Source organism: Protobothrops mucrosquamatus, unplaced genomic scaffold (genome assembly GCF_001527695.2).
Source record: "Protobothrops mucrosquamatus isolate PMUCROS unplaced genomic scaffold, P.Mucros_1.0 scaffold1, whole genome shotgun sequence".
Lineage (NCBI taxonomy): Eukaryota > Metazoa > Chordata > Lepidosauria > Squamata > Viperidae > Protobothrops > Protobothrops mucrosquamatus.
Window position 1 is genome coordinate 3,624,085 of NW_015386388.1, and position 26,272 is coordinate 3,650,356.

General features: G+C 40.1%; 1 protein-coding gene across 1 annotated transcript in view; it reads left to right on the top strand.

Moving 5' to 3' along the window:
- The window catches only part of THRA (thyroid hormone receptor alpha), a 185,617-nt gene that overhangs the window by 147,307 nt on the left and 12,038 nt on the right, over positions 1 to 26,272 (top strand). Inside the window, exons 2-3 of the mRNA XM_015832199.1 lie at positions 14,604 to 14,665; positions 23,623 to 23,723. Coding sequence (XP_015687685.1) covers positions 14,604 to 14,665; positions 23,623 to 23,723 — 163 coding nt within the window. The remainder of the gene's footprint in view (positions 1 to 14,603; positions 14,666 to 23,622; positions 23,724 to 26,272) is intronic.

The following is a 26,272-nucleotide window of genomic DNA, read 5'->3' on the forward strand; positions in this document are numbered from 1 at the left end:
GGAGAGGGTGGAGGAGTAGGTTTTGTTTGCTGTGATATCTGTACAGCTGGAGAAGAAGAGCTCAAGCCTTTCTGAGGAGGAGGAAAAGTTCCCCCCCGCTTTGAAGCCATTTTACTTTCACTACCCTTCTTCTCAAATTTAATTTATGTAATACAATGTCCCATAAAGTTCTTCTTTTTTGAAACTGCCACAAAAAAAAGCAAAAACAGATATTTTGTTCACCTACAGTCCAGTAACTCTAAAACAATAATAATCCAGCAGAAAGTAAAAGCCAAAGTGAAAGTCCTCCATAAGTGAAAGTCTCTATTAAAGAGCAAAACGCCCTTCCGCGGCCATTTTTTTTCCTCTTTTTTTTTTTCCTTCTTAAACTTTTAATCTTGATGGAGAAGTTATTAAAATCAGAGCTAAAGGCTCTTATCCATGCCTCTCCCAAGCACCTGGCTCACTCTGTCTGCTTCCAAAGTCTACTCACGATCTCCCTTGAGCAGAGGATGAGTCCGTGTCTGGCTTCGTTCTTGGAACGGAGGCAGCCCAAAGCGCGGAGAAAAGTCCCTGACTCCGGGGGAACTCACCTCCACCCCCACAGCTATAAAACTGTGGGAGCTCGGGAGCTCTACCCCTATCAGGGAAACTCTCCCCCCTCCCCTTTGCCCGGGGAAGGGGATTCAAGCCACGGAGCAGCTGTTTGACGCTGCTCCTGCGGCTTTTACGCGTCCTCGGGGCAGGCAGCCAAAAGAATAGCTGCCATCGGCACAGGAACTCAAACCGGAAGCCATTGTTGATAATTTTTAAAAGAGATTTACTTGGAAAGACAGGTGTAAAAGGCAACCAACCAATGTCTTCACTTACTGGTTTTTTTTAACTTTGTTTCCACCCTGGCTGGGAAATTTGTCTCTAACTGATTATTGCAGTTGTAATAGTCTGTACTTCTTTTGGTGGTTTTTTTGTTGGTAGCAAACCTGATTTATATTATAGAATCATCTACCTTTAAAAAAAATTTTTTTTGTCCTTCATGTTCGATTTTCAGGGACAGCAGATATATTCCTTCCTCCTTCTCGTATTTTCAATATTACAACAATCCTGTGAGAAAGGGTTGAGTGAGAAAAAGTGACTGGCCCAAAGTCATCCAGATGGCATTCACGTCTAAGGCAGAACTAGAACCGTTTCCTGATTTCTAGCTTGGTGCCTTAACTACTAGACCAGGGGTGGGCAATTAATTTTCCCAAGGGCCACATGAGGAATGGGAACTGTTGTGGAGGGCTGAACCAACAGCTGCTGGCTGCACTCCACCCACTCGCCCACAAGGCCGCACTTCAAGAAGGCAGTGGTGAGTGGCCGAGCCCGGGTGCCTTCTTGCCATGGCCACCACCACCGCCATCTCCTCAGGCTGCTCCAAGGGGCAAGTGCTGCACAGACACAGAAAAGTACTTTCTCTCCTTGCCCTTTCGTGAATTATCTAAGTTTCAGTTCACCTCACTGGATGGGTGAGTTAGACAAGGATAGCGAAAGGGCGAGATGTGGCCCAGGGGCCGTAAAATGCTCAGCCCTGCACTAGATCAAACTGGCTCTCCAGTTTGGTTTGTTATTGTCTCCTTCCTGTGACTGGCCCAAGGGAATCCACCTGGCAGAACTAGAAATCATAGTCTCCCAGTTTCTTTGTACACATACATATGAATAGAGAATGTATTCTGTTATGTGTATGTGGGTTAATGTGAAGAGCAACATAATCTAATTTTTTAATTATATTTCAGGCTAGCTATATCTCCATGCTTTAGTATTTGAAACCAGTGTTCATTTATGAGCTTAAGAGCTTTCCAGCAGCAGGAAAAGAGACCTCATCTTGTGAGTGATAACCTGTAAAATGCTCTTTTTCCTCCAGTCACTTCCTCTCCCCCCTTTAAATCTGTCTGCATGTGGTTAGTTTCTGGTGAGCACACCTGGCCAGTAGATGGCACCCTTGTTCCATAACCTATCTTGGGGGGGGGGGAATCTAATTAGGCAACATCATTCCAGAAGAAATTGAGACCTGCAGATAAAGGTCATGTGGAATAGATTTGAATAGAAATCATGCAATTCCTGCACTGTGTAACTAGTGACAGTGATCTGAAAATGGGCAATAACAATGTTTCCCTCGATGGTAAAGTTGGCATGGCAGACACATATAAGCACAAAGCATTATTGTCTCAGACTCTAAAAGAACATGCATTCACAATCTTAACAACCAACTGAAGTGCAAATGAACAAACTTACTAAGACTGCTAAGGACTCTACTTAATAACAACACTAGGCATAAGGAATCTAGCAGTGGTTGACTTCAAAGTTGAGTTGATGCATGCCAATACCTCATCCTCTAGTCTGTGAAAATCTTGCCCCAGTATTTGGTGCCACTCAATTTTGCCCAAATTCATCACAATGAAATATATATTAATATTTCTTTTGATCATACAGGTATTCCCCTCTTTGTGTAAGGAGCTCAAGGTGGCATATCTAAAGTTAGCCGGTCTTGTTCTCCCAACCAACTTTGACCTATACAATTAGAGCAGTGGTTCTCAACCTGTGGGTCAGGACCCCATTTGGGGTCGATCGACCATTTCATGGGGGTTGCCAAGCAAGGCTGTCCGCCATTTTTTTTGTCCGCCATTTTTTCCCCCTTTTCCGGCGGGTGCCTTACCTCCCTTGAGCTGGGCCAGCTGGTGGTCGGCCTGCTCCGTCTCTGCCGCTTGCCAGCTACGCCTCGGCCGGTGCAGGGGGCGGAACCACACATGCGCGGCGCTCCCAGGCAGGGAAAGTCCTTGACTTACGACCGGCTGGGTAGTCCTCGACATACGACCGGTTTGGTCCTCAACTTACGACCGGTTTAGTCCTCGACTTATGACCGGTTGGGGTCACGGCATTGAAAAGGTTGAGAACCACTGAATTAGAGGAATGAGGTAACTCAATTCAAGGAACAGATCATTGGCAATTCCAACTTTAAATTACTTCTTTCAGGGTATTTGTTGGGAAGTGATGGAATCAGAGCCTCCTGTATAACTTTCACCTGACCTTCTCATATGAGCTGTTTATTCTAGCCTCCAACTCATCTAATCAGACATCATTCAGAAATATCCAACTTCAACACCCATCACTCCTGGAAAGTTTTAAAGGTTGGTCTTGGCTAAAAGACAGGTGAAACACTTGCCCAAGGCCACCATGATTAATTGACCCAGGAATGTAATAATAGGATACAGTACTTCCTGTTTCAGAGAAGCTCTTCTCTCATGCTCTTGTATGAAGGGAAGAAATTAACTGTATAATACAGCTGAAGAGCTTGGAGGCAATAGTTTTCTGTTCATACAACCCATTTATAAATATCCTAAGATATATACATGGACCTTAGGCTTTTCTCTTTACCTATATGGATTAGTATCTGTGTCCATGATGTACATGAGCTGGACAATAGAAAATAATAAAACATGGGCTTGGCTGCATAAATTAGCATTCTGAGAATTGTTTTATTGGATTGGTCTCCACAAGCTTAACTTAGTTATTGAACTGATCCTTTACTGGGTTCTCCAATACATTGAAAAATAAATTAAAAAATAAATAAGCCCCCAAAGCTGGATTTGGTCATCAGGTCAAGGCCTCTCTCTTCCTCCCCCCTCCCACATCCCATCCATATAAAAAAACTAACAAAGATTAAATTAAATTAAACATTGAATCTTTGACTGACTTTTCACTGACTGACCCACTTGCATGTTGTATGCAAAGGCAACTATCATGAGGTGCCTTTTTGACCGTTGGGGTTCTGAATATGGACTTGATAAGACACAGCCATTGTTGGGTGAAATGTCAATGAGTAAATGAATAAACTATTTAATATGTTAGTGATTACGCTGAACAAGGATAAACTTTTCTACAGTCATACTCTGGGCGGAGCTAATAGGAGTAAACCACACTGCCACCTGCTGCACAAAAGTGGTATTGTACTTCTGTGATTTTGTAAGAGTTGGGAGAATTCAAAGGTTTGGATTTGTTTGGATTTTGCCTGGTATGTGTTTACATTCAGTAGCCTTCCCCTAAAACTCTGCCAACAAATCCCTTTGCCCTCTGCTCAGATTAGCATCAGGAACTTGACCTCTGCTTAATTTTCAAATGAGGATTACTGGGGCTTAAATTTCCCTTGGATCCTTGATATTGAAATGAAATTAGATGGGGCTGATATGATCAATAAAATGAACTCTTCAGGTGGTCAAAAGGCACAACCTTGACAGAGAAGTTCCAGACACTGCTTCATGCAAGTGGTGATTTAGCAAGCATTATCCCTACATATTCTGTTGAGAATCTAAGATAGGAAGTGAGGGAAGGATTTTGAACACTGACTGCAAAATGCTTTCCTTTCTCGAATATTTATAATATTGTTTCCAGATTTCTACATTCTGTGATAAATGTAAATTAGAGGATGCGTAAATAGTTATTCACTTATTGCACATGGCAGAGTATAAATTTGTGTAAAATATAAGAAAGTGGGGGGGGGTTCCTCTTCTGGATCTGTGGTTTTCTCTGATGAACAGTTCAACTGAGGCTCTAGTTGCAATCCAGAATGAACATGCAACTGGAGACTCAGACCAGATTTCCCTTTTGAGGTCTCTCTTTTCCTGCTGAGCGTGCCTTGGTTTTCTGAGGAGTTCCATCAGATGAAGTGCAAAAAGAAATGCCTGATGTGCTATGGAAAAAAGATGAAGAGCAAACCCCACTGAGTGTGATTAAGAACCTGTATTAGATATTATATTATAGTGATAAAAGTGGCCAAATGTTTACCCAGCATTCATGCTTAGGGAGATTGTCGCCACTGGAGAGGGCTGCAGGACTATCTGCAGAGCTGCTGTGGGGAATATTCTTATTACTTGGTCGATTTGCAAACAGTTGGACTCTGACTGAACATAATCCAGTCGAGGTGTCCAGGACAAGGCATTTTAAGCAGCTTTGATTCTGTGATTTCTAAGAAAGTGGATAGGATTTTTTAGCCTTTTATTTCACCCACCTGTTTGTTAGATCCAGATCTCTTCTGGATGGCTAAAGCCACCCAAGATATGACTTGTGATTGGATCTATATGTTGATGTTAGTTTCTTTGAGGAGATGATCCCCTCAATCTTGAAGGAGACTGGTATGTTTTCTCTCCTCAAAAAGATAGACTTGGATCTTATCTTCCAGTCTCTAACCTTTCTTTTCTTGGCAACATGGTGGAGACGGAATTGGTCTCTAGCTCAGAAGGACCCTGGAGGGATTAGTATAGAGACAGCATTGGTCTCTCTTGTTGATGCCCTAGAACAAAGCTAGGATAGTTGTAGTGAATCTATTTTCATATTTCTTAATCTCTCAGTGGCTTCCAGTACTGTCAAACTGGCCTCAAAGTTTAGGGATGGAAGCCTCTATTTTACAACAGTTTTCATCCTTTCTCTATGACTGGCTTCAGGTGGAGAGAGATCACACCCATGGCCTCTCATGGGTGTGATCCCCTCATGGCGAGGTGCTGCAGAGTTTGATACTTTTCTCCCTGTCTGTGTAGTATCTATATAAAACTGCTGAGTGAAGTCATCCACCAATTTGGGATCACGTATCGTCAATATGTGAATGATATCTAACTGTACATCTTGACGCCTGGCCAGCTAAGCAATGCAATCAAAGTCCTAATCCAGTGTTTGGAAGCTATACATATCTGGAAAGGAAAGAACAAATTCAGGTTCAATTCTTACAAAATAAAGTGGCTATGTCTGTTTGGCCTCCTGGGTGTAGATTAGAGGGATTCCGTTGCTGATTCTCAGTGGGGTTGCAGCTCTTCAAATTAAATGTATGCACAATTTGGCTTTCCTCTTGGATTCTCAGCTCCTGCTCCTATAGCTGTGGCAGAGGGGACCTTCACACAGATACTTTTGTACCTTTTACTGGTCCTGGAGGACCTTGAGATTGTCACTTATGCCCTAGTCACCTCATGATTAGATTATTGTAACATGCTATTCATTGGGCTATCCTTAAGGACCATTCTAAAACTACAACTGGTCCAGAATGTGGCAGCAAGTACAGTCATGGGAGTATCATGTTATGCCCATGCGACCCTTCTGCTTTGTGAACTCCATTGGTTGGCAGTTGGCTTCCATTTTCAATTCAAGGTGCTAGTTATCACCTTTAAAGCCATTTCATGTCATAGGGCCTAATGTTTTGATGAACTGCTTGTGTCCAGTTGTCCTTGCATGTCTAATTCTGTCTAGCAGGGTGGGTATACTTATGAGTCCTGTCAATTAAACAATGTCATGTTACACAACCCAAGAAGTGTGCCTACTCTATTGGACATTTTGCCCTCTGTCCTCAAAGATTCATGTGGCTCCCATCCTTATATACTTCAGGAAATTATTGAAGACTTAGTTGTTTTTCCAGGTCTTGGGAATAGGATGATTGTGGAGACACTTTTTATGGTGTTTTTCTTTTTTTGTTGGAATGGTTATGGGTTTGGATTTGGGACTTTGCTGCTTTGATTGGTGATATTTTTCATATGTTGGCATAACTTGCCCAGAGTTATTTAGGTGTTGAGTAGCTAGTTCATTAATTAATTAACTAGTATACACAAACACTTAGGGATAGGATTTGCTTACAAGTTTGAGATAAAATGCTCTGTTCTTCTCTATTTTTGCCCATCCGAGAAATCCATTATTCTTGAGTTGTGTATCCTTTCATAAAGAGAAAGAAATAAGTTTGGCCGCCATAAAAAGAATCATTTCCATCTTCAAAGGCATTATCTGAGCAATTATCACTTTATTGATTTGATTTGATTTGATTTCTGTAGCATCCCATCCCAACAAGTGACTATACTGTATATGGATTGAATATCCAATTTTTCCACAATAGGCCATCATGCAATGGGAAAACAAGTTTTGATTTTGCTTGGTAGAAGCATCTAGTTGAGACCCTTGTTGTAAAGATGGATATGTATGTGGGGTGGGGGGAAGGTAGTTTCTGCATATATATTTACAGTATCTACTGCATTTATAACACCACCACCCCCTCTTATTTTTCTCTTCAAAATGTGTAGCATAGCATACAGGGGTGCCTTATCCAGCCCATATATTCTTATACAACAAGTCTAAATCTAAGAGATGGTGATGACTCAAACTTCCTACTGAATTTTACATTCAGGGAAGATTTGAACTTGGCAGCCAAAGCTCACTGTCTCCATTCTAGCACACAAATATTTCAAATCAGAATCTCCTCCAAGTCTTTCCCTTTCCCTTCCCTTCCCTTCCCACCCACTGGAATTCACAGGGCTATTCTGTCTCTTTTCCTTCCCTAGAAGCTGGCACCCGGATCAAAAACAATTTATTGCATTCCCTGCTCTTTCTCTTCTCCTCTCCGACCTCTCTGGGGAATCCCGAAGGCTATAAGGCAGAATATCTCTGTGCCTTTCTTTCGTGTTCTGCTGCTGGCACATACTGTCCTCAGGTGCCGTCCTGGCCTCCTTTGCTGGCAGAGAGCCAAGCGCCGTCATGCAAGCTGTTGTGAGGAACAGCCGAGAGAGAGCATAGTCTGGCACTGGTTCCAGGAACTCCTAGTACAAGCCGTGCCTATAAGTTTTACGTGGATGAGAGGACATCCTGTTGGGTGCTTTAGAAATGGGGAGGGGTATCAGTCTGGTCGTACCAGTCTTGCCTTCCCCCTCAACTTTGCAGTCACGATAGTCTTTTTTTAGAAGCTGCATTGTGTACATGCTGATATGTAATGTTTGCTCAAAGTGCACGTACACACTGCCAGCCTGTGCTGCTTTTGGGCTGCTTCCCTGACAAACAGCTTTAATTTTTTCTGCCTTTCCTTTGCATATCCTGCTGCTGTAATTCAAACATTAAGGCTGCATTTGGTTGGATGTATATTTCTGTTGAAATGCCTATGAGACAGATGTGGAAGCCCTATTTCTTAACACTGCATAAACCTGCATTGGGGCTGAATCACTTTGTATTATAGATGGGAGTTTCCATTCCATTTAACTATAAATATGTAAACAGGTGTGTGTCTATGGTGGGGGTGCGGTAGGGGCAAAATGAACTCATTTTCTCTTAAATATAATTTTTCATGCTAAGGGGCTATTTCTCTATGGAGAAGTATTAAATTGTGCAGGTGCCTCCCTGTTGTCTGAGTGGTACAGTCCAAGCACAGGGAATCCTAGCAGAAAAAGAAGAGAAAGATTAAGTTTCCCTGAGATTCAATTCCTGAATCTAGGGTGCAATTGGCCTACCTAATGGGTAGTATTTTGTAGGGAGCCTAGATGCTATACCATTTCTGGTACAGAAATCTCAATATGTATATAAAAGATACATATTCCAGGATATAAAATTGGCAATTGTGGTTCTTCTCATCACAGTTGTGATAGCCAAGTCAAAGCAAATTGTGCTTCCAGGTAATCAGTTGACACTGTGGCTGCTGAATGAGAGCTATTTTTCATTTCTTGTAAATCCTTTTCAGAAGAATTCATGCTCTAACAACCATTTTGGGAGCTTGCAGCTACGTATTATTATTACTATTATCTGTTGCTGCATCTTTCTTGCTCTGTTATTTAATCCTGAGGAGAAATCTCCCTGGCATTTGGGCTATATTTGGTGCATTTCTGTTTTGTTCATAGGATTTTATCTGTAATGATTTCATGGGACCTTTTATCTAAAAAGACCCACCTGAGCTCAGTCTTACGGGGTGATTTCAGAAATCACTAGAAACATTCCTCTTTGCCAAGTTTTTAAAAATAGTTTGCAAATAGGCTGGGAATTTTTTTAAAAATTGAAGTGCTATGAAATTGCAGAAACATGGGACTCCCCCTCCCAATTCAGTACTTTATGAATACGCAGGTTGCAAAGAGGTCCAACAGGGTGTCTTCCTCACTCTGCCTTCTGCATTCCATTTAGCACCACAACTGCCAATAAGATATCTACATGCAAATGAGAGTGCTAGGACTGGCAGATGATTGGTGGAGCTTCAGCTGAGGTCACCGTTTGTTGTTGTTTTTGATCTAGGCCAAAAAGGACATTTTGTCTTTGGAATTTATTTTGGAAGGAAAAGCTAGTGGAGAGACATACATTTCTGCACACTTACTCACTCTGTTGGGGGAGACGAACCCAGGCTATTAAATGAAGAAGAGTCTATTCCCTGTAATATGTTGTAATGACAGTGATGATGATGATGATGATGATGATAAGTCAAAATTTCACTAATGTTAAGATCACCATGGAGGGGTGGGAGAATAAGTACTAATGTCATGCAGAATTTCTAATTATAATTAATCATTATCATACTTTTATTTTGCTCTGTTTAATGTTTCTCACAGTAAAATATTCATAATACACAGATAAAAGAAAATGAAGATTAGTATATGCCCATATTGGCCTGTAGCAACCAACACCTGGATTGCTGCATTCTGGAGCAATTTAAATTTCTGAGTGTTTTTCAAAGGCAGCCCCATATTAAGCACATTGTAGTAATCCAGACAAGTGGTAAATTAACCATCAGGAGGTCTTTTGCTTCAGGTAAGTCTGCACCTTGTGTACCAGCCATTGCTGCACAAAGGTCCCCTGGCTCCAGCTTCCATCTGACCATCAAGCAGTAGCTGCAGGTTCAGAAGGATCCCAGAGATATAGATCTGCTCTTTCAGAAGTGGCGCTGCACTGTCAAATGGCAATTCTGAAGATATCGCTCAGTGAAAAAAATGCGAACCCTACCCAGATCCTTCACAGCCTTCAGACACTAGGCCAAGATTTCAACAAAATGTCTTTTGCTGTTTGCGCAACAAACTTCCCAGCAGCTTCATGTAAATATAAAAAAGTAGAGGAGAGAAACTGAGCCTTGCAGCATTCCACAGAGAGCAACTCCTTGGCCGTTCTCTCATCCCCCATCTCTTGAGTGGAACTGTCCATTGAAGAAAAAGAGCAGAAGTATAGGTAGTCCTTGCTTAACAATGGTAATTGGAACTGTAAACTCATTTGCTAAGCAACGTGGTTATAAGGTATGATATCACATAATTGCACCAATTTATGATAGCAGTTGCAGCAATCCCAGTTTCTGTTATCAGGCATATTCTGAGCAATCACAGCATCTCCCAGTCAAGTGATTACCATTTATAATCTCCTGCTGGTTTCCCCCTTGACTTTGCTCATCAGAAACCAGCAGTGAAGGTCACAAATGGGAATTGTGTGGCTGGGGAAGACTGTGATTTATAATTGCAAGCCAGTTGCTAAGCACCCCATATGATTATGGGATGCTGTGAGAGCTGCAATATGAGAACCCATCATAAGTCCTCCTTGTTCAACATCACCATAACTTTAAATGGTCACTGAATGAGTGTTCCAATTCTGAATCCCTTCCTGCCAATGCCAAGAAGGATACCAGGCTAATGCTATTGAGGGCTGTTGAGAAATCCAAAAATACTGTGATGGGCAGGTTTCTCAAATCCCATTAAAGGTTATCCAGAGGGCAACTGAAGATGGTCCATCCCATATCCAAGCTTGAATCTTAAGTGAAAATGATCCAAATAATCTGGTTCATCTAAGGCACTGATGGCGAACCTTTTAGAGACCGAGTGCCCAAAAACCGCCCCGCCCCCTGGCCCACCCCTCCACAGGGCCACTCACCACAGATTGCCCAGGCAGCCTTGTAGCACCATGGTGGCCACACCCTCTGCCTGCACCCTGCAGCATCATCTGCACATGATGGGGCGTGAGGGCGGAGTCTTGCCCCTGCTGCCCAGCTGCCATGTGCTTGGCTGTGCTGCTCTGCGTGGGCCACACCTGGGGGAGCCTCTCCTCCAGGCAGGCTGTGGTGAGGAGGGGGTTGCAGGGCGAGGCGGGGCTGGGGCAACAGCATTTGTGCCCACAGAGAGGGCTCCGAGTGCCACCTCTGGCACGTGTACCATAGGTTCGCCACCACTGATCTAAGGTGTTCTGCAGCTGTACCCTGACTACAATCTCCTAATCACACCCAAGAATTTGAGATTAGATACAGAGCCATAGTTGTCCCATACAAAGAGCTCCAAAATGGATCTTTTCAGGCAGGGTATACCACAAAACCAATAGCATCTATTTTTTCCTAACAGACGTGTTAACTACCTCTCATTCCAATTCATCATACCTCTCAAGATTCCTTGAAGAGTCAAGAAGCATGGATCAAGACCACAGATATCCAGAGATAGCTAGGAAAGCGTTATACCTTTTTACCTCAGAGTCTAGGCAAGATGTTACCTGTATCACTATAATAGACCCTCCCCATAAAAAAGTCAATCCTTTGCAATTTGGAGTGACCATTAGCAGAATGCTATGCTAACTGCTCACAATGGGAGATCTACCTGCTGCTTCCACTCTTAACTAAGCTGCTAGCTGACAAGCCTGCCAGTACTATAAGGGAGAAATAACAATGCTTCATCTCAATTACTGCTTCAGCATAGAATCAGACTTCAATATCTATGGTATTTTTCTCCTCTGGCACATTAAGAAGTCTCTTTTGGTGCTTCCTCTTCTGAAGGTTTTCAATAAACATCAAGAGGGAGGCCTCTTAGGACAGTCCCATTAAATACCTGGATTGCTTTTTTCAGTGGGTAACAATTTGCTCAACAGAACTGCCCACAAGATCACATGTTGCAAAGAATATATTCTTATACTAGCTGTACCCAGCCCACGCGTTGCTGTGGCTCAGTCTGGTTAAATGGAAAAGAAAGAAAAGAGAAAGCGCACGTTTCTAATATGTTTAATTCACAATGCTTGTGGGTATACAATATTTTTTTGTTGTTCCATTGTCTGTGCATCAATTCCAACGCAATGCCACACTAAATAATTAAATCAAAATGAAAATAAATCGAAATCTATGAAAATTCAATTTAACAATGATGCAATCGGAAACATTGAAATGGAATCGTAAAACTGGAAATTTGGAAATCATAAATGGATCGTAAATCGGAAACATTGAAATGGAATGGTAAAATCGTAGCATGTGTTGCTTTTATGTCCAACAGATGGCGCTGTTTTTCAAAAAGCACATTTTTACCTGTCACAGGTGTGACATCTATATAATATAGGTATATAAAAACACGTGCGTATTCGAATGCAACATTGTGTCAAAATTTCAAAGCAATCGGTGAAGAACTTTCGGAGATTTAAGATTTTGAACAAACGAACATTTACATTTTTATTTATATAGATAGTGGATAAACCTTGAAATTCTTTGTCTTAGTCAACCCTGCTGCATTTTAGATGGCATTCAGGCTTAATCTTTGTAGCCTTCTTCTTCTGGAAAATAATTTCCTCCCTTGCTCACAATCATCTTGAAACTAAGATGGGGAGAGAGTGATATTAGGGGCTAAACTGATGTAATTATGAACACAGATGGATAAGTTCATTTTTTTTCTTTTGTACAATTGTGTCTAATTCTAAGAGAATGGACAAGTCCCTGCACTTTTCTTTGCAAGGTTTTTCAGAAGTGGTTTACAATTTCCTGTTTTTTAGGGCTGAGAAAAAATGGCTGACCCCAGGTCACCTAGCTGGCTTCATGTCCAAGATGGCACTAGAACTCCCAGTTTCCCAATTTTTAGCCTAATGCCTTAATCATACACCAAACTGGCTCTCTAGGTTCATGTAGCTCAATCTAGTACGAGAAATTCATGTATTTACTTTGCTTTATAATGTCTTTCCCCAAGGAATTCAAGGCAGCTTATACCCTATGTCTTCATTTTATCTTTATATCAACTCAGTGAGATAAATTGGGTTGGAAGAGAGCTACTAACTCAAGATACAAAGAGAATTTCCTTGGCCGATAGCAGATTTCAGTCTGATTAGTCTAACATCTTAACCTGCTATAACATACTAATTGTTTGAAATACTAAATTCTCTACAATGGAAGCTATAAATTCTGCCCCTTCTCTAACAGTGCTAAGAATATTCAGTTTCTTTGGTGGTATATTAGAAAAAAGTGCACAGGGTCTATAATTTGAAATAATTAAAAACCAGATTTTCACTGGATTATGGGCATGTAGCCTATGTACAGGTAGTCCTTGATTTTTTTACCTCAGTTGGGACTAGGATTGCCATTTCTAAGCAAGGCAGTTGTTAAATGAGTCATACCCGGTTTTAGGGCCTTTTTCTCACATTTAAGTGCTGTTGTAACTTCAAATGACTGCTAAATGAATGGTTATAAATAAGGAGTATCGGTACATATTTTGCAGAGAAATATAGTTTATATTTTAATAAAAAATCATTTTTTCTAAGAATATTCTACCTACATAAAATTTTTATCTCAGTCATACATGCATATAAATTATACATGCAAGATCATTTTTTTTCAGCTGTTTCTAATTGCCTGAAATCTTTGGAAAAACTATTAACAGAAATTTCTAACATTTATTTTAAAGATTATTTTCTCTAAAAACAATTTCTCAGTTCTTTGACTAGAAAAAAAATATTCTCAGAATATTTTATAATATGCTGCATACTATACTGTACTCAAATTACTGAAACATTTAAAGTTTCATAGGATTTTTGGTAGTTAATTTAATTTCAGACAATTGGATAATAGACAGTTTTGATAAATTTTCCTTGACTATTCATTAGAGTTTGGGTCAGTAATCAATAAATCATCTATTCTTTTCTTTAAAAAATATATATTCCTGGCAATTTATAACAATCTTTAATTAGGCTTTTCCCCAAATACTGTAATTTGAATCTTCTTTTCAAATTATTAAAGTATACCATCCAAGTTTAATAATGCAAATTAAATACATATACACAAAATATTGGGTATACTTGCAAATATTAGCTGAATTGAGACTCTATTTTTTTGTAGTAGCAGGAATTTCCAATATTTCATGAATTTTTCCTCCTCCCTTTCATAGACACCTATGGTTCAGCTGCCAAAAGGATTCTTTTAACTTTACACCTTTCTTTCTATCACATTTTCTTACTCCAGCAAGGTATTATCTTAAGGCAGAAGATTTCACCTAGGCCAGTTAACTTTGGATAGGTTATGTCGTTAAGTCCTAACCTATACTAAAAAGTTGTCACAAGATTAAATGGAACAATCACCCTGAGCTTCTTGGGCAAGTGTAATGCTATCATGACAACCTCTCACTTCTTTTTAGGGCAGCCATAGATCTCAGTGCAAGAACTAAGACCTTGGGTTGAGTTGGGTTAGCTTCTTTTAAGTGCCTTCTGATAATTTAACTTCCCTTTTTTTGATCTCCTGCATATAGTCCATTCTAGCTTGAGGTAAGAATAGTGTAGCAGGACTCTTACTTGTGTGAAGGATAGCATGGGAATCTTGGCCCTAGAGGGGGTTAACCATACATATGTGCATTAAAACATCTTCCCAACCTCTTTATCACTTCTGTTCTTCTCAGATAAGTCCCCTTGTACTGCTCACACCTCCTGATTTCTTAAAGAGTGTAGGATAATGGAAATGCTGCACCATGAAGAAAAAGGGTGAGCTGAGCTCTGGTGATTTGGGAACGTTTTGAGGCAGGGGATAAGGTTTGAGCAGATGAGCAAGAAAGATAAATTGAATGCACAAAACTCCATATTTCTGATAGATTCTCTCCTTTTTCTCTTCTCTGAAGGTGGCCGGATGGGAAACGTAAAAGAAAAAGCAGCCAATGTTCGGTGAAAAGCAATATGTCAGGTAAGCATCTCTTCCAAGTGTGCCAGTGCTCAGAATTTTTGAGATCAATATGCTTATCTCTTCTGTGATACTAGAAGACAGTACATTTCCTTGTAGTCCTGCCAGCAGGATATTGAGGAAGTGACTCACTTTTTAGGATTCTTTCCTTTGCTGTAAGAACAGAACTTTTACTTGGTAGAAAACGATCCATCCAAAGATGATAGCACTTTGTAATAACTACAGCAGGATTGTTCTGTTTTTCCACTGTCCTAAGCAGGCAGAAAAATCATATAATGCCAAATCCAGCTGATAGCCACAGATCTGTTTGGCTTTGTCAGTTACGAATTTGGAAGGTCTGGCATTACCATTTGTAAGCCTTTTTATGGAGATTTGCAAATCTCCATAAAGATTTAAGGGGACAGGATCTCTGTTAACTTCCTATCTTGTACTCAACCATGTATTTCTTTGGAAATTCCTCTTAGATCACATTATTAATTAGACTTTAGTAGTGGAACAATTATTCCAACTGAGTTTTCTTAAAAATGTATTTATTGTTTGTTTATGTATTTATTTATATCATGCCTTTATTATTTTTATAAATAACTAAGGCAGTGAACATATCTAATACTCCTTACTTCACTTTATTTTCCCCACAACAACCTTGTGAGGTAAATTGGGCTGAGAGTGACTGGCCCATAGCCACCCAACCAGTTTTCATGCCTAAGGCGGGATTAGATATCAGAGTTCCTGGACTCTAACTTGATCCCTTAATCATTTGACCAAACTGGCTCTCAAAGTTATTATTATACTTATATAACACAGAGTTGATATTCCAGAGGTTTGGAAAGATAGGAGAAATTAAAGGAGATGGGAGAAACCTGCTTTGACAAATTTAAATAAAACAATATCCCCAGAATGTATCCAACTTTGACTTGAACCTATTGAGGGGGGGGTTGTGTTTGTTTTTTTTAATGCTTTTCACTAGTCCAGAAAAGGCAGTCATGGGGCAGCTCAGGATATCGAATGTCAAATAGCAGAGCCTGCAATAGGAAGATAAACCACTAAAGAGCTGGGGGCGGGATTCTAAAGGTGAGGCCACAGTGGGTCATGGGGCAAGAGGGAATCACGTGTGGACTGGTAAATGCAAAAGAATGCCAGACCACATCTTTCCCCCTTGTGTGATTTTTTTTCTATCCCCGTTTAGCCAATCTCTTCCTGGCCATGGTCAACATTTTTTCATTTTCCCTCTTATTAAAATATACTGTTCAAAACTCTTAATTTTAATTCTTGAGAGGTTTTTTAAAGTGAATGCAGCAGCATGGCAATAATTTTACATTAATCCACCCATCAGCAGTGTTTATTTGATTTGTTTTTAAATAGAGGCTAAACAAAGAATATAAACCAGAATTTCCAATCTTGGTAACTTTTCAACTCCCAGAATTCTCTAGCCAGCTGTGGAACATATTTATTTCCATTTTTACAGATCTGAAGAGGTGTGTCCATGTGAAATACAAATTAGAAATAACATTTTTCATTCTTTTCTCATAAAAATAAAAAAGTAGATGGGATTATTTCGCATTCATATACATTCGCTCTTTGGATAAACCACATTGAAGAAAACTCTTTTCATAAGGTTTTAGCAGCTTTGTTGCCTGTTACCTAAATGGAAAGACGTTACTGTGCATACAGTTAAAGAATGATCTGTGTAAAACGAAGCATACCACAAGGCTAGGAAAAGAGACAGAGAGCCCTATATCTGCACTAAAAAGGTTCTTGGTTTTCTTTCATTTCCTCCAAGAATCTGGCAAGTTGTAGTTAGTTTCCTCTTTAGAAAATTCTTCCCAGATTTTTCTACAGAGAATGAGTATTGGGTTTAAGTTCATAATGTATCTGCCAGGGGACAGCAGAAAGGAAGCAGATCTGGCTTCTTTCATCTATGAGGAGACTTAGGGTCAAAAGGAGGCTATAGCAAGACTAAGACCAACCGGACTTCATTCCTCAGCCAGAAGAGAACTGCTGTCTTGCTCTATTTTAGTTTTTTCCTCATTCTTTTTGTTTTATGTTCATCAGCTTTCAAAACTGCAGGCAGAGATTATCCTGACTTTTAATATATCTACAGCACATAGAAACTTTATTATTATGGAAAGTTTGTGATTAGAAAATAAATCATAACATATAACACCATTATTTTTATGAGTATTTTATGGTACTCTCTTTTAACTTGATCCAGATACATTGGCCTCCAATTCTCATAATCCCTCAACAGCATGGCTGGAAGCTTTGCTTGGGGGAAAATGTGTGGAACATATAGTTAACTCCCATTAGTTTGAGGCTGTCTTAGGGACCGTGCATGTCCTTTTTATTTACAGATAATTCTCGTTTAGCAGCTGCCTCATTTAGCAATCATTTGCGGTAACAATGATGATTAAACCATAATTTTGCTACCACTCTTCGCATTTATGACCTCCACATGTCTGTAAAGCAAAGAAAATCTGAATTGAGATCATAACACAGTTGCAATGTGACTGCTTCGTTTAACAACCGAGTTGCCAGTCTTGATTGTGATCATTTGTCAGTCTTACTAGATAGTCCTGAAAGGAAACAGGACTAGATGAGCTAATTCTACTTTAGTGTAAAGCTAACAAAATCTTGCAAGTCTGGAAGTGTAAATTTCCTACCATCTTCTTTACAGCCCAAGAAATCTCTTCTGAGCTTCTTGCCTCTCTCTTATCTGACTGCTCCCTAGGCAGTATCTCTTGGCCCGGTCTCCCAACATCTTTCTCACATACCATTACATCACTAAATGAGAACAATCTGCTTTATTTGACCTGCAAGACCAAAATCTTGCCCTTGGAAGCCTGCTTTAATTTACCAGATTAAAACAATATCTTTTATCTGTGTTTGCAAAATATGCAAGGGGTGATTTTCAAAAAAAAAAATTCTTGAAATGTGTCTATATGATTATAATCTTTGACATTTTTCTTGATTGTTCAGTTGTTAATAATCTTCAAATCAAATCTTCAATTAATATATATGGACTCTACTGGAACCTTAATTTCTGATGTGAACCTAACTTCCACAATACATAGCAGATAGGCACTGTGTCTGAAAGTCAAATCATGGTTCGCTTTTCAGTTTTACTCCTCCTTCCATGTTTCAATAATAGCCATCGTTCTTTGCTTTCATTGTCTTTTTTTTAAATGACAGATGCAATGTTATTTATGTGCATCTCTCACTCATAGTATGCAAAACATTCAGTAACTAAGAACATATTAAACCTAATAAAATGAAATAACAGAATGTTAAGTCTGTAGAATGGATTGCAATGCTTCAGAAGCAGGTTAAAGAGTCATACTTTCACATGTTTAAACATTCCTTCTAAATAAAAAATATAACAAAGGGGCTAAACTAGAACTGTTCTTCCTGGTGTGCTAGGTTTCTATCGGCAGGCATTTTTGTTTTCAGACATCTGTATTTTGTAATTTAATTGACTAAAACTTCATCAATTTTGGGCCAAGTTCTGGAGTTGTGGAGTAGGTGGAAGCACAAAGCAGAATTTGCTGCTAAAGCCAAAACTCATCTCCAAACACAGTGATTGACTATGGCGCTCAAGCTATACTCTCCAACTGTCCTGTAGATAATGAAAGCATACCAACTGTCCTGAAGTAATGAAAGCATACCAATTCTGTGCAAGCCAAAGAGTTATGGCTGTGAAATTTAGGATTGCTGCAGTCCTACTTTAAACAAACAAATGAAAAGCTGTGTGGGTAAACTGTGTGGGTGTGTATACCAATTTTGTTAGAAGTAAGAAGCACCTGGAGAACAAAATGAGGTCCTTCCAAATTGCCCCAAACTCCTCTGAAAAATCATTATTTAAGATTTTTAAAAATTACTGGTAACTTTGCAGCCTAAATATGTTACGAGTTGTGGAGTTAGGAAAGGTGCAAGAGGTAAAATTTGAACCAGTCATAAAATTATTTGTTTATTTAAATTTATTCACTGTCCAACTCCAGTGGACTCCAGATATTTCAGATAATGACTAAACCACCTTTCACTTCCATTTCTCTCCCCCCCCAAAAAATAATAATAATAGAAAAATGAATGAGCGTTAAAGGCAAAGATTTCTCTTTTAGTCGTGTCAGATTAAAGGGCACAGTGCTCATCTCTGTTTCTTGATCGAGGGAGCCAGTGTTGTCCAAAAACATTTTCTGTTTCTGTTTCTGGCCAACATGGCTATATGCCAAAGGCTCCTGGAAGACTATTACCTTCCCATCAAAGTGGTACCTATTTATCTACTTGCATTTGCATGCTTTTGAACTGCTAGATGAGCAGGAGCTGGAACAAGTAATCCCCATTGTGCAGAGCTCAGGTCTCCAACCTGGGCTGTCAGTTCTCCAGCTGATAAGCTCAGCATCTTCAACCACTGAGCCATCGCTCAGGTTAAGTAGAGTTTTCTATTGTGTTATTTGCGTGATGACATCATGATATTCATAATATCACTTATGCCACTTGCCCTAAACAGTCAGTCATGTGGAGTGAGGAGTTTTTGGATGTAATGTATCCGATTGGATGCAGCTTAAAATGCTAAGCAGAATTACATATGACCACACTCTTTTTAAAATACTTAAAATAAAACAATTAGAGCAGAAGATCTGATAAATCTTTTTTTTTGTGGCTGTTCCAGCATCTGCCTGTTTTCACAGTGTACATATGTATATTTGATGGCGTAAAGATGCACCTAAAATGTGCTTCTAGTTGCAAACTTCTCTCTGATCAGAAACTGTGATAAGGCAGAATTGCTGATTGTGGGGAAGTTTATAAATAAATTCAGCTAAACGTAAAATAGTTTTTGGAGCTGCTTATGGATAACAGGGGGAAAGCTTGCACCTGTTGCTTTGTAATCATTGTATTTTAATATTTATATATGCTTTTGGAGAACTTATATAGGTTTGTATGTTTGTTTATCTGTATCCTAGCTTTATTATATTTACAAATAATTCAAGGTGGTGGACATATCCATCACATCTTCCTCCTCTTGGGTTCAGCTCTCATTTTTCTCCCAGGCTTGAAGAAAGCTGTCTAACTGCTTATGTATTCTCAAGTATTAAAAACATATTCCCCAAGTCACTTTTCACTTAAAAAAAAAACTTGCCAAAAGTTTCTTTAAAGTTGGAAAACAACCTGCTTGGGACTTTCTCTTTCTGTTTTGTAGAGGCTACATTAGTGACATCATAGCTTCTGCTCAATCAGCAAATGCAAATATAGGTAGTCCTCGACCTATGACCAGATTTGGGACCAGAATTTCCATTGTTAAGCAAGGCACTTGTTAAATGAATTGTGCCCAATTTTGTGATCTTTTTCCCATAGTTATTAAGAGAATTACTGCAGTTGTTAAGTGAATCCTGGGGCTGTTAAGAGAATTCAGTTTCCCCCATTGATTTTGCTTGTTAGACGCCATCTTGGAAGGCCGCAAAGGGCTATTAAACATACCCCAGACAGTGTGACTGTCTTAAATACATGCCGGTTGCCAAGTGCCCAAATTTTGATAATGTGTCTGCAGTTGCTGAGCTGGCCATAAAGGCAAAGGGGTGGTCCCAGATCACCTTTTTCAGTGCCACTGTAACTTTGAATGGTCTAAATGAATGATTATATGTTGAGGACTACATGCACTTACTTGTGCTGCTGCCTTACAAGATCGATCCCTTTTGTAGGAAGGCATCTTTCAAGCCATCCTTTGTAAATACAGGATCATTGTGTTTTCCTGTGTAATTAGCCCTTTAAAAAAAGCTATTACGAATGATTCTCAGTCTATCTGGGAAGACTTCCATGAGATTTTATTGCTTTTATGCATTCCAGAGATTTAGAAAGTTCTCTGTGGGCCAGAACAGAAAATGGAATTTCTTCTTTTCCTGAAAGTTATTGTCTTAATACCAAAATACCAAAACTAGGAGAAAGGATTGCCAGAACTGTTTTTTAGGGCTGTAGGTCCATAGCAGAGCACAGTTTGCCTGTGAAAGGCTTCATTCTTTGTCTCTGGCATATCCACACAGGGATCCTTACTTAAGCCATAGAAAAGTCTTTTTGATCAATATCAACAATAGAGACTAGTAGAATCACTTCATGTAACAGCTGTCAGTATTCCATCTAAGCCAGTGTTTTTCAAACTTGGCAAATTTAAGAGGTGTGGACTTCAACTCCCAGAATTCCCCAGCCAGCATGCTGATCTAAGCACTTTTCATTTGGAAGTGCTTAGATCAATTTACTTACTAAATTATGTATTCTTTGTCATTGGGAAATTATAAATACCCAAGATGAAAAATGATGTTTTTATTAATAAAACAATATATTTGCCAAGATATGATGCTCTATATCAGTGATGGCGAACCTATGGCACGCGTGCCAGAGGTGGCGCTCAGAGCCCTCTCTGTGGGCACACCTGCCGCCGCCAGCTCACTCAGGTCCATTAGGCCACCGCTGGTGCCCGGAGCAGCAGCCCATGCAGCACAAAGGAGGCGAAACAGCTGGCTAGCAAGCTTGAGTAGAGGTGGTAGAGCATGCCCCCATGCACTCGCTGGCCTCTGTGTGTGGTGGCTTATGGTGTCAGGCAGCAGCCATCCCTGCCTTACCTTGCACCGCAGCAATGGCATCCCCGCCCTACCCCCTGCCTCACCCCGCAGGATGAGCCTCCTGCCCACTGCCCCACCCACCAGAGACCCCCTGGATCTCCCCCAATCCTACCCAGCCCCCACAGGCATCCCCCCACGAGCAACATCAAGGTGGCCATGCCCACCCCGGCCACGCCCATTCAGTCTGCCGTGACCATCGCAGCCACACCCACCCAATGGGCCATGCCCCCCATCCCTCCGAGGGCACCACAATGCTGATGCGGCCCTGGCACTTTGCAATAAATAAGTGGGTTTTGGGTTGCAGTTTGGGTACTCGGTCTCTAAAAGGTTCGCCGTCACTGCTCTATATCATTACACGGCCATTTTGAAAGTCTATTAAATATATTTTATTGCACCTAAAATTGATTCAGTATATTGTTTCTACAAGTTTGCTAATGCAAATTTGTTTTTATTATGCTGTTCGTTATCAGCCCGCCCCCTTCTGCCCAATACACACAATTTTCAGTATTTGATTCAGTTTTGTCCATGGGAATGCGTATATCTGTGTATTGGAAAAATAAAAACTGCCAAGTATTTCTCTAGGAATATGTTCATTAGGCATTTTGAATTGGCAGTAGTTCCACTGTAAAAAAAAAAAGTGGCATATTTGTGTGACATCTACTTGTGCTCTATAGGTGGTGGTGGTGGTGGTGGTGGTTAGTTGGGAAGTATGTATTTTATATACTAAGGGATGTCCAATATGGAAAATGTAATGTGAGAATCAGCTCTCAGCCATTTCTAGGAATCAAAGAAGTTCATTCATATAGCAGTAAACACGTAATAGATATTAATAGCATGCTCGTTTGAGAAGAGCATGAAGTTTCTTTTCAACAAAGACCCACATAATCAGAGTTGAGTTGTGCGCCCACACACAAAGTTTCAAGACATGCATGCTTCCTTGAACCTTTTGTATATGCTGAGTAAAACATGGAGCTCTATTAAGAAAACATCCTGCAGCTATCTATGCATTCTTTAACCCTTCCCCACTTTAATTTTAGAGAAGGGGCCTCAGGGGAAATAGCAGGGAAAACAGAGGGAGAGAAAGGAAGCAGGCAGAGAAAGATAGGAGAGCAGATACAACAAGTAAAGAAGCCAAAAGGGCTGGAAAAAGGATCATAAGGTACAGTGGTGGGAAGCCATTGCCTGAGGAAGGAGCACTGAGCATTGCCTGCCAATCCAAAAAGGTTGCACATCCTTAAAGCCAAACTGGTTGAGCCCAGAACTGAATGGGAAACATTCTCAGCCAAAGTCAAGATAGGTTCTGTAGCTGTTGGTATTAAGAATAAATATAGGTAAAAGAGATGTAGAGATGATAGGGCAAGCAAGCCAAAAAGGCAGTTTGGATGGTGAAAGGTAATTTGTTATTGGCTATTTCTCGGGCAATGAAAAAAGATGCCAGCTTTTATAGCAAGGCTGTATAATCTGTCTTTCTGTGATTTCCCTGCCTAGCTCCTTATTACAGCCACAGGAAGAACAGTTCCTTTTGCCACAATAGTGGAGAGGTGGGAGTGGGTGAGTAGGGATTGGAAGAGCACAGCTAGGAGAGGACATTGTTATTTCGTATTGATGGGAAAAGTCAAGGTTATACAAAGGGGGTGGGGTAATTAGCAGGGATGATCATGCCTGCTGCTTTCTTCTCCTTGCCTAGAGACAAAGGGCCTTTTATGGACGTACATGTTGGTTATGCTTTCCTCTGCTCTTTATCAGTATTTCAGGAAGCTTTGGGGGGGGGAACGTATTTCAGAAAGATTTGGAGCAAGCAAGCCAGGCTTTGCCACTGCCTCCTGTCACTCAGTCAGGAAGCAGGACTTGAACAGTCTTATAGACTCTATTCTGAAGGAAGATGGGTCATGGAGTTCTAAGCCTCTACCTTCTGCCTGCTGTCAACAAAGCAAAGGGGATTTTGCATCCTGACAGTCTTCTAAGGCACTGCAGAATAGCAAGTTTAGCTACTTGTCCTTCTTAAGAGAACCGATGTTATGTTGAGCTTTAAGTGATTTTGTTCTCATTTTGTAAAAAACAAACCACAAAGAACCAGAACTGATTTATAAAATGGTGCCTAAAGTTCAGTTTTAAAGAAATATAGTGGGAATGAACACTTTATATAAACTTTATGTTCAAAGGACAAATGTATCTAACTAACAGATATTGGTAAGTAGTCACAAAGGAGTAGTTATTGCTATCTTGCTCTGTTTCTCTATGGAGTGTGAGTGATGGGCAAGAATACTTTCTTGTCTACTTCAATAGTCTTAACCTCTTGCAGCTGCTGTTTCATCTTTCTAGCTTTGACCTCTTGGCTGCTTTCTCCTACAGGGTACATCCCTAGCTATTTGGACAAAGATGAGCAGTGTGTTGTATGTGGAGACAAAGCCACAGGATACCACTACCGCTGTATTACCTGTGAAGGCTGCAAGGTAAAAAATACTTGAAAAGGTGTGTCTCAACCAAGGGCCTTCCACATCTGCACCTGATCACAGCAGCAATACAGCCCAGCAACCTTTTCCCCCATATCCTTCTGACATTGCTTTCACCTGAATCTCAAGTCATTCCCAAGGCAGTTTAAAGTCATCCTCAGTATACAGTAATACTTTGCTCTTTAAGCAGTCAATAGGTTGTGATAGTTTTACCAATCTGAAAGTGACCATTCAATTGGTGCGACAGTCAAGTGACCTTCTAGGGTTAGGAACTTTTGGCCACTTGGGCTGTTATAGGCATGCCTCTTACTCTCCAGCCCTTTGGTGCAGTCATCCAAGGTCAGTCTGCTCCAGGCAGCATGAGTGTCCTTGTTCTTTCAAACCAGATTGTTCCCAATTTCAGGCTCAGAGTCTTGGATCAGCCTGAGGGGAACTATATGGTGAAGCAGAACAGGTTTCTCTTTGCTGTTTCATGATGCAATTCATCCATGTCTGTCAGTTGTTTGGGTTAGCACAATAACAGAATTGGAAGGAACATTGGAAGTCTTCTAGTATAACCCCCTGCTCAACAGGAGACCCTATAACATTTCAGACAAATAGTTGTCCAGTCTCTTCTTAAAAGCCTCCAGTGATGGAGCACCCACAACTTCTGAAGGCAAGCCATTCCACTCGTTTATTGTTCTAACTATAAGGAAATTTCTCCTCAGTTCTAGGTTGCTTCTCTCCTTGATTAGTTTCCATCCATTGCTTCTTGTCTTGCCTTCTGGTGCTTTGGAAAATAGGTTGACCCCTTCTTCTTTGTGGCGGCCCTTGAGATATTGGAACAATGCTATCATGTCACCCCTCGTCCTTTTGCATACAAGTTTTACAGGGTTGCATACAGGTTTAGCATTCTTCTAAAATATTGCTAGACTTGTGTTCAAATGGAGCTAAATTCTTAGTTGATAATCATGCTGACTTAGAATTCACTTCCACAAAACTCAAGCAGTTCACTCTTTTATCAAAACTTATTTCTTACCTGACCAACTTTATCTATATTGAGAGTGATTAATAGATGTTTTCCTACTAGCTGGTGACATTAGGTAGGAGAGGAGGGAAACAAAGCCTGGGATATCAATTCATCCTTGTTCTGAATATGTCTGCAGACTGTAAATAAGATCAGTGCCATTTGCTAATAGCATGTCTGTGGCAGGATAGGTTGCCAATAGTAAATTTTATGCCAATATAATTTCTGCTAGCTCAAGAAATGGTATATGACACTTCAACGTGGCTGTGAAAAATTCCTATACCCTCAGTACTGGTAGTCCTCAACATACAAACATTGAATGACCATTAGAAGTTACAATAGCACTGAAAAAAGTGACTTATGACTGGTCCTCACACTTATGACTGTTGCAACATCCTCATGGTCACATGATCAAAATTTGGGCACTTAGCAACTGCCATGTATTTATGATGGTTGCAACTTCCCTGGGTCATGTGATCCTTTGTGACCTTCCAGGAAGCTTTCAACAAGCAGTTAATGGGGAAAGTTGGATTTTGCTTAACAACTGAATGATTCATTTAACATCTGAAGTGATTCACTTAGCATTGGTGAAAATATGTCATAACATCAGATGTAACCCAACAATTGCCTTGTTTAGCAATGGAAATTTTGGTCCCAATTTTGGTTCATAGGTGAAGATCTCTTTGCAGTTTGAATTAACTCATTCCAGAAAAATTAATTATGTGCATGGTTCTGCTGCATAATGGTAAATCATCCCAAACATTTTATATGGCATCACACTGTTTCTTCTGCAGAAAGTAATGTGAATTATTTGGTCACTTGGTGATAGGAACTAGAGATGGCAAGCAGGCATAACATATATGGAGCAATTGAAGAGAATTCATAAAAACTTTTTGAGCTAGCATTCAGGGGGGGGGGAAAAGATTAGACTAGAAAAATGGAAAAGGAGAAGGAGATTGGGTCTTTAAAAGCTACAAAAACATCTGGAATGGGTGAAGCCTGGGAAAAAAAAGTTAATTCCATTGTATTTTCATGACCTCCAATTACAGAGTACTAATTAGTATCCATGATACCTGATCTTTGCCCTATCTGCCAGTCTTTCTCAATACCATTATCTGTACCCCAAATCTGCAAATATGATTAGTTATTTATCATATTTGTAGGATATATGCAGGGCTATCTGTATTAAGGCACAGAGATGCTGATTTGCTGAAAGTTCCCTAAAGAGTTTTGCAACTAAGAAGGGTTTGTTTTTGAATCTGTTTCTTCCCAGTCTAAATTCACTACTCTGGCTACGTATGTATGATTACGTACGTATGTACGTAATGTATGATTACATATGTATGATACGTATGTATGATTACATATGTATGATACATATGTATGATACATATGTATGATACGTATGTATGATTAGCATTATTTGAGTTATGCAGGGCACCAAAAAATTAAAATATTATGTCTGGGAGAATTTTACAATCAATATTTAATGCCCAAAATGAAAGGAAGAAGAAATTATGTGTTTGACTAATCAATGATAATA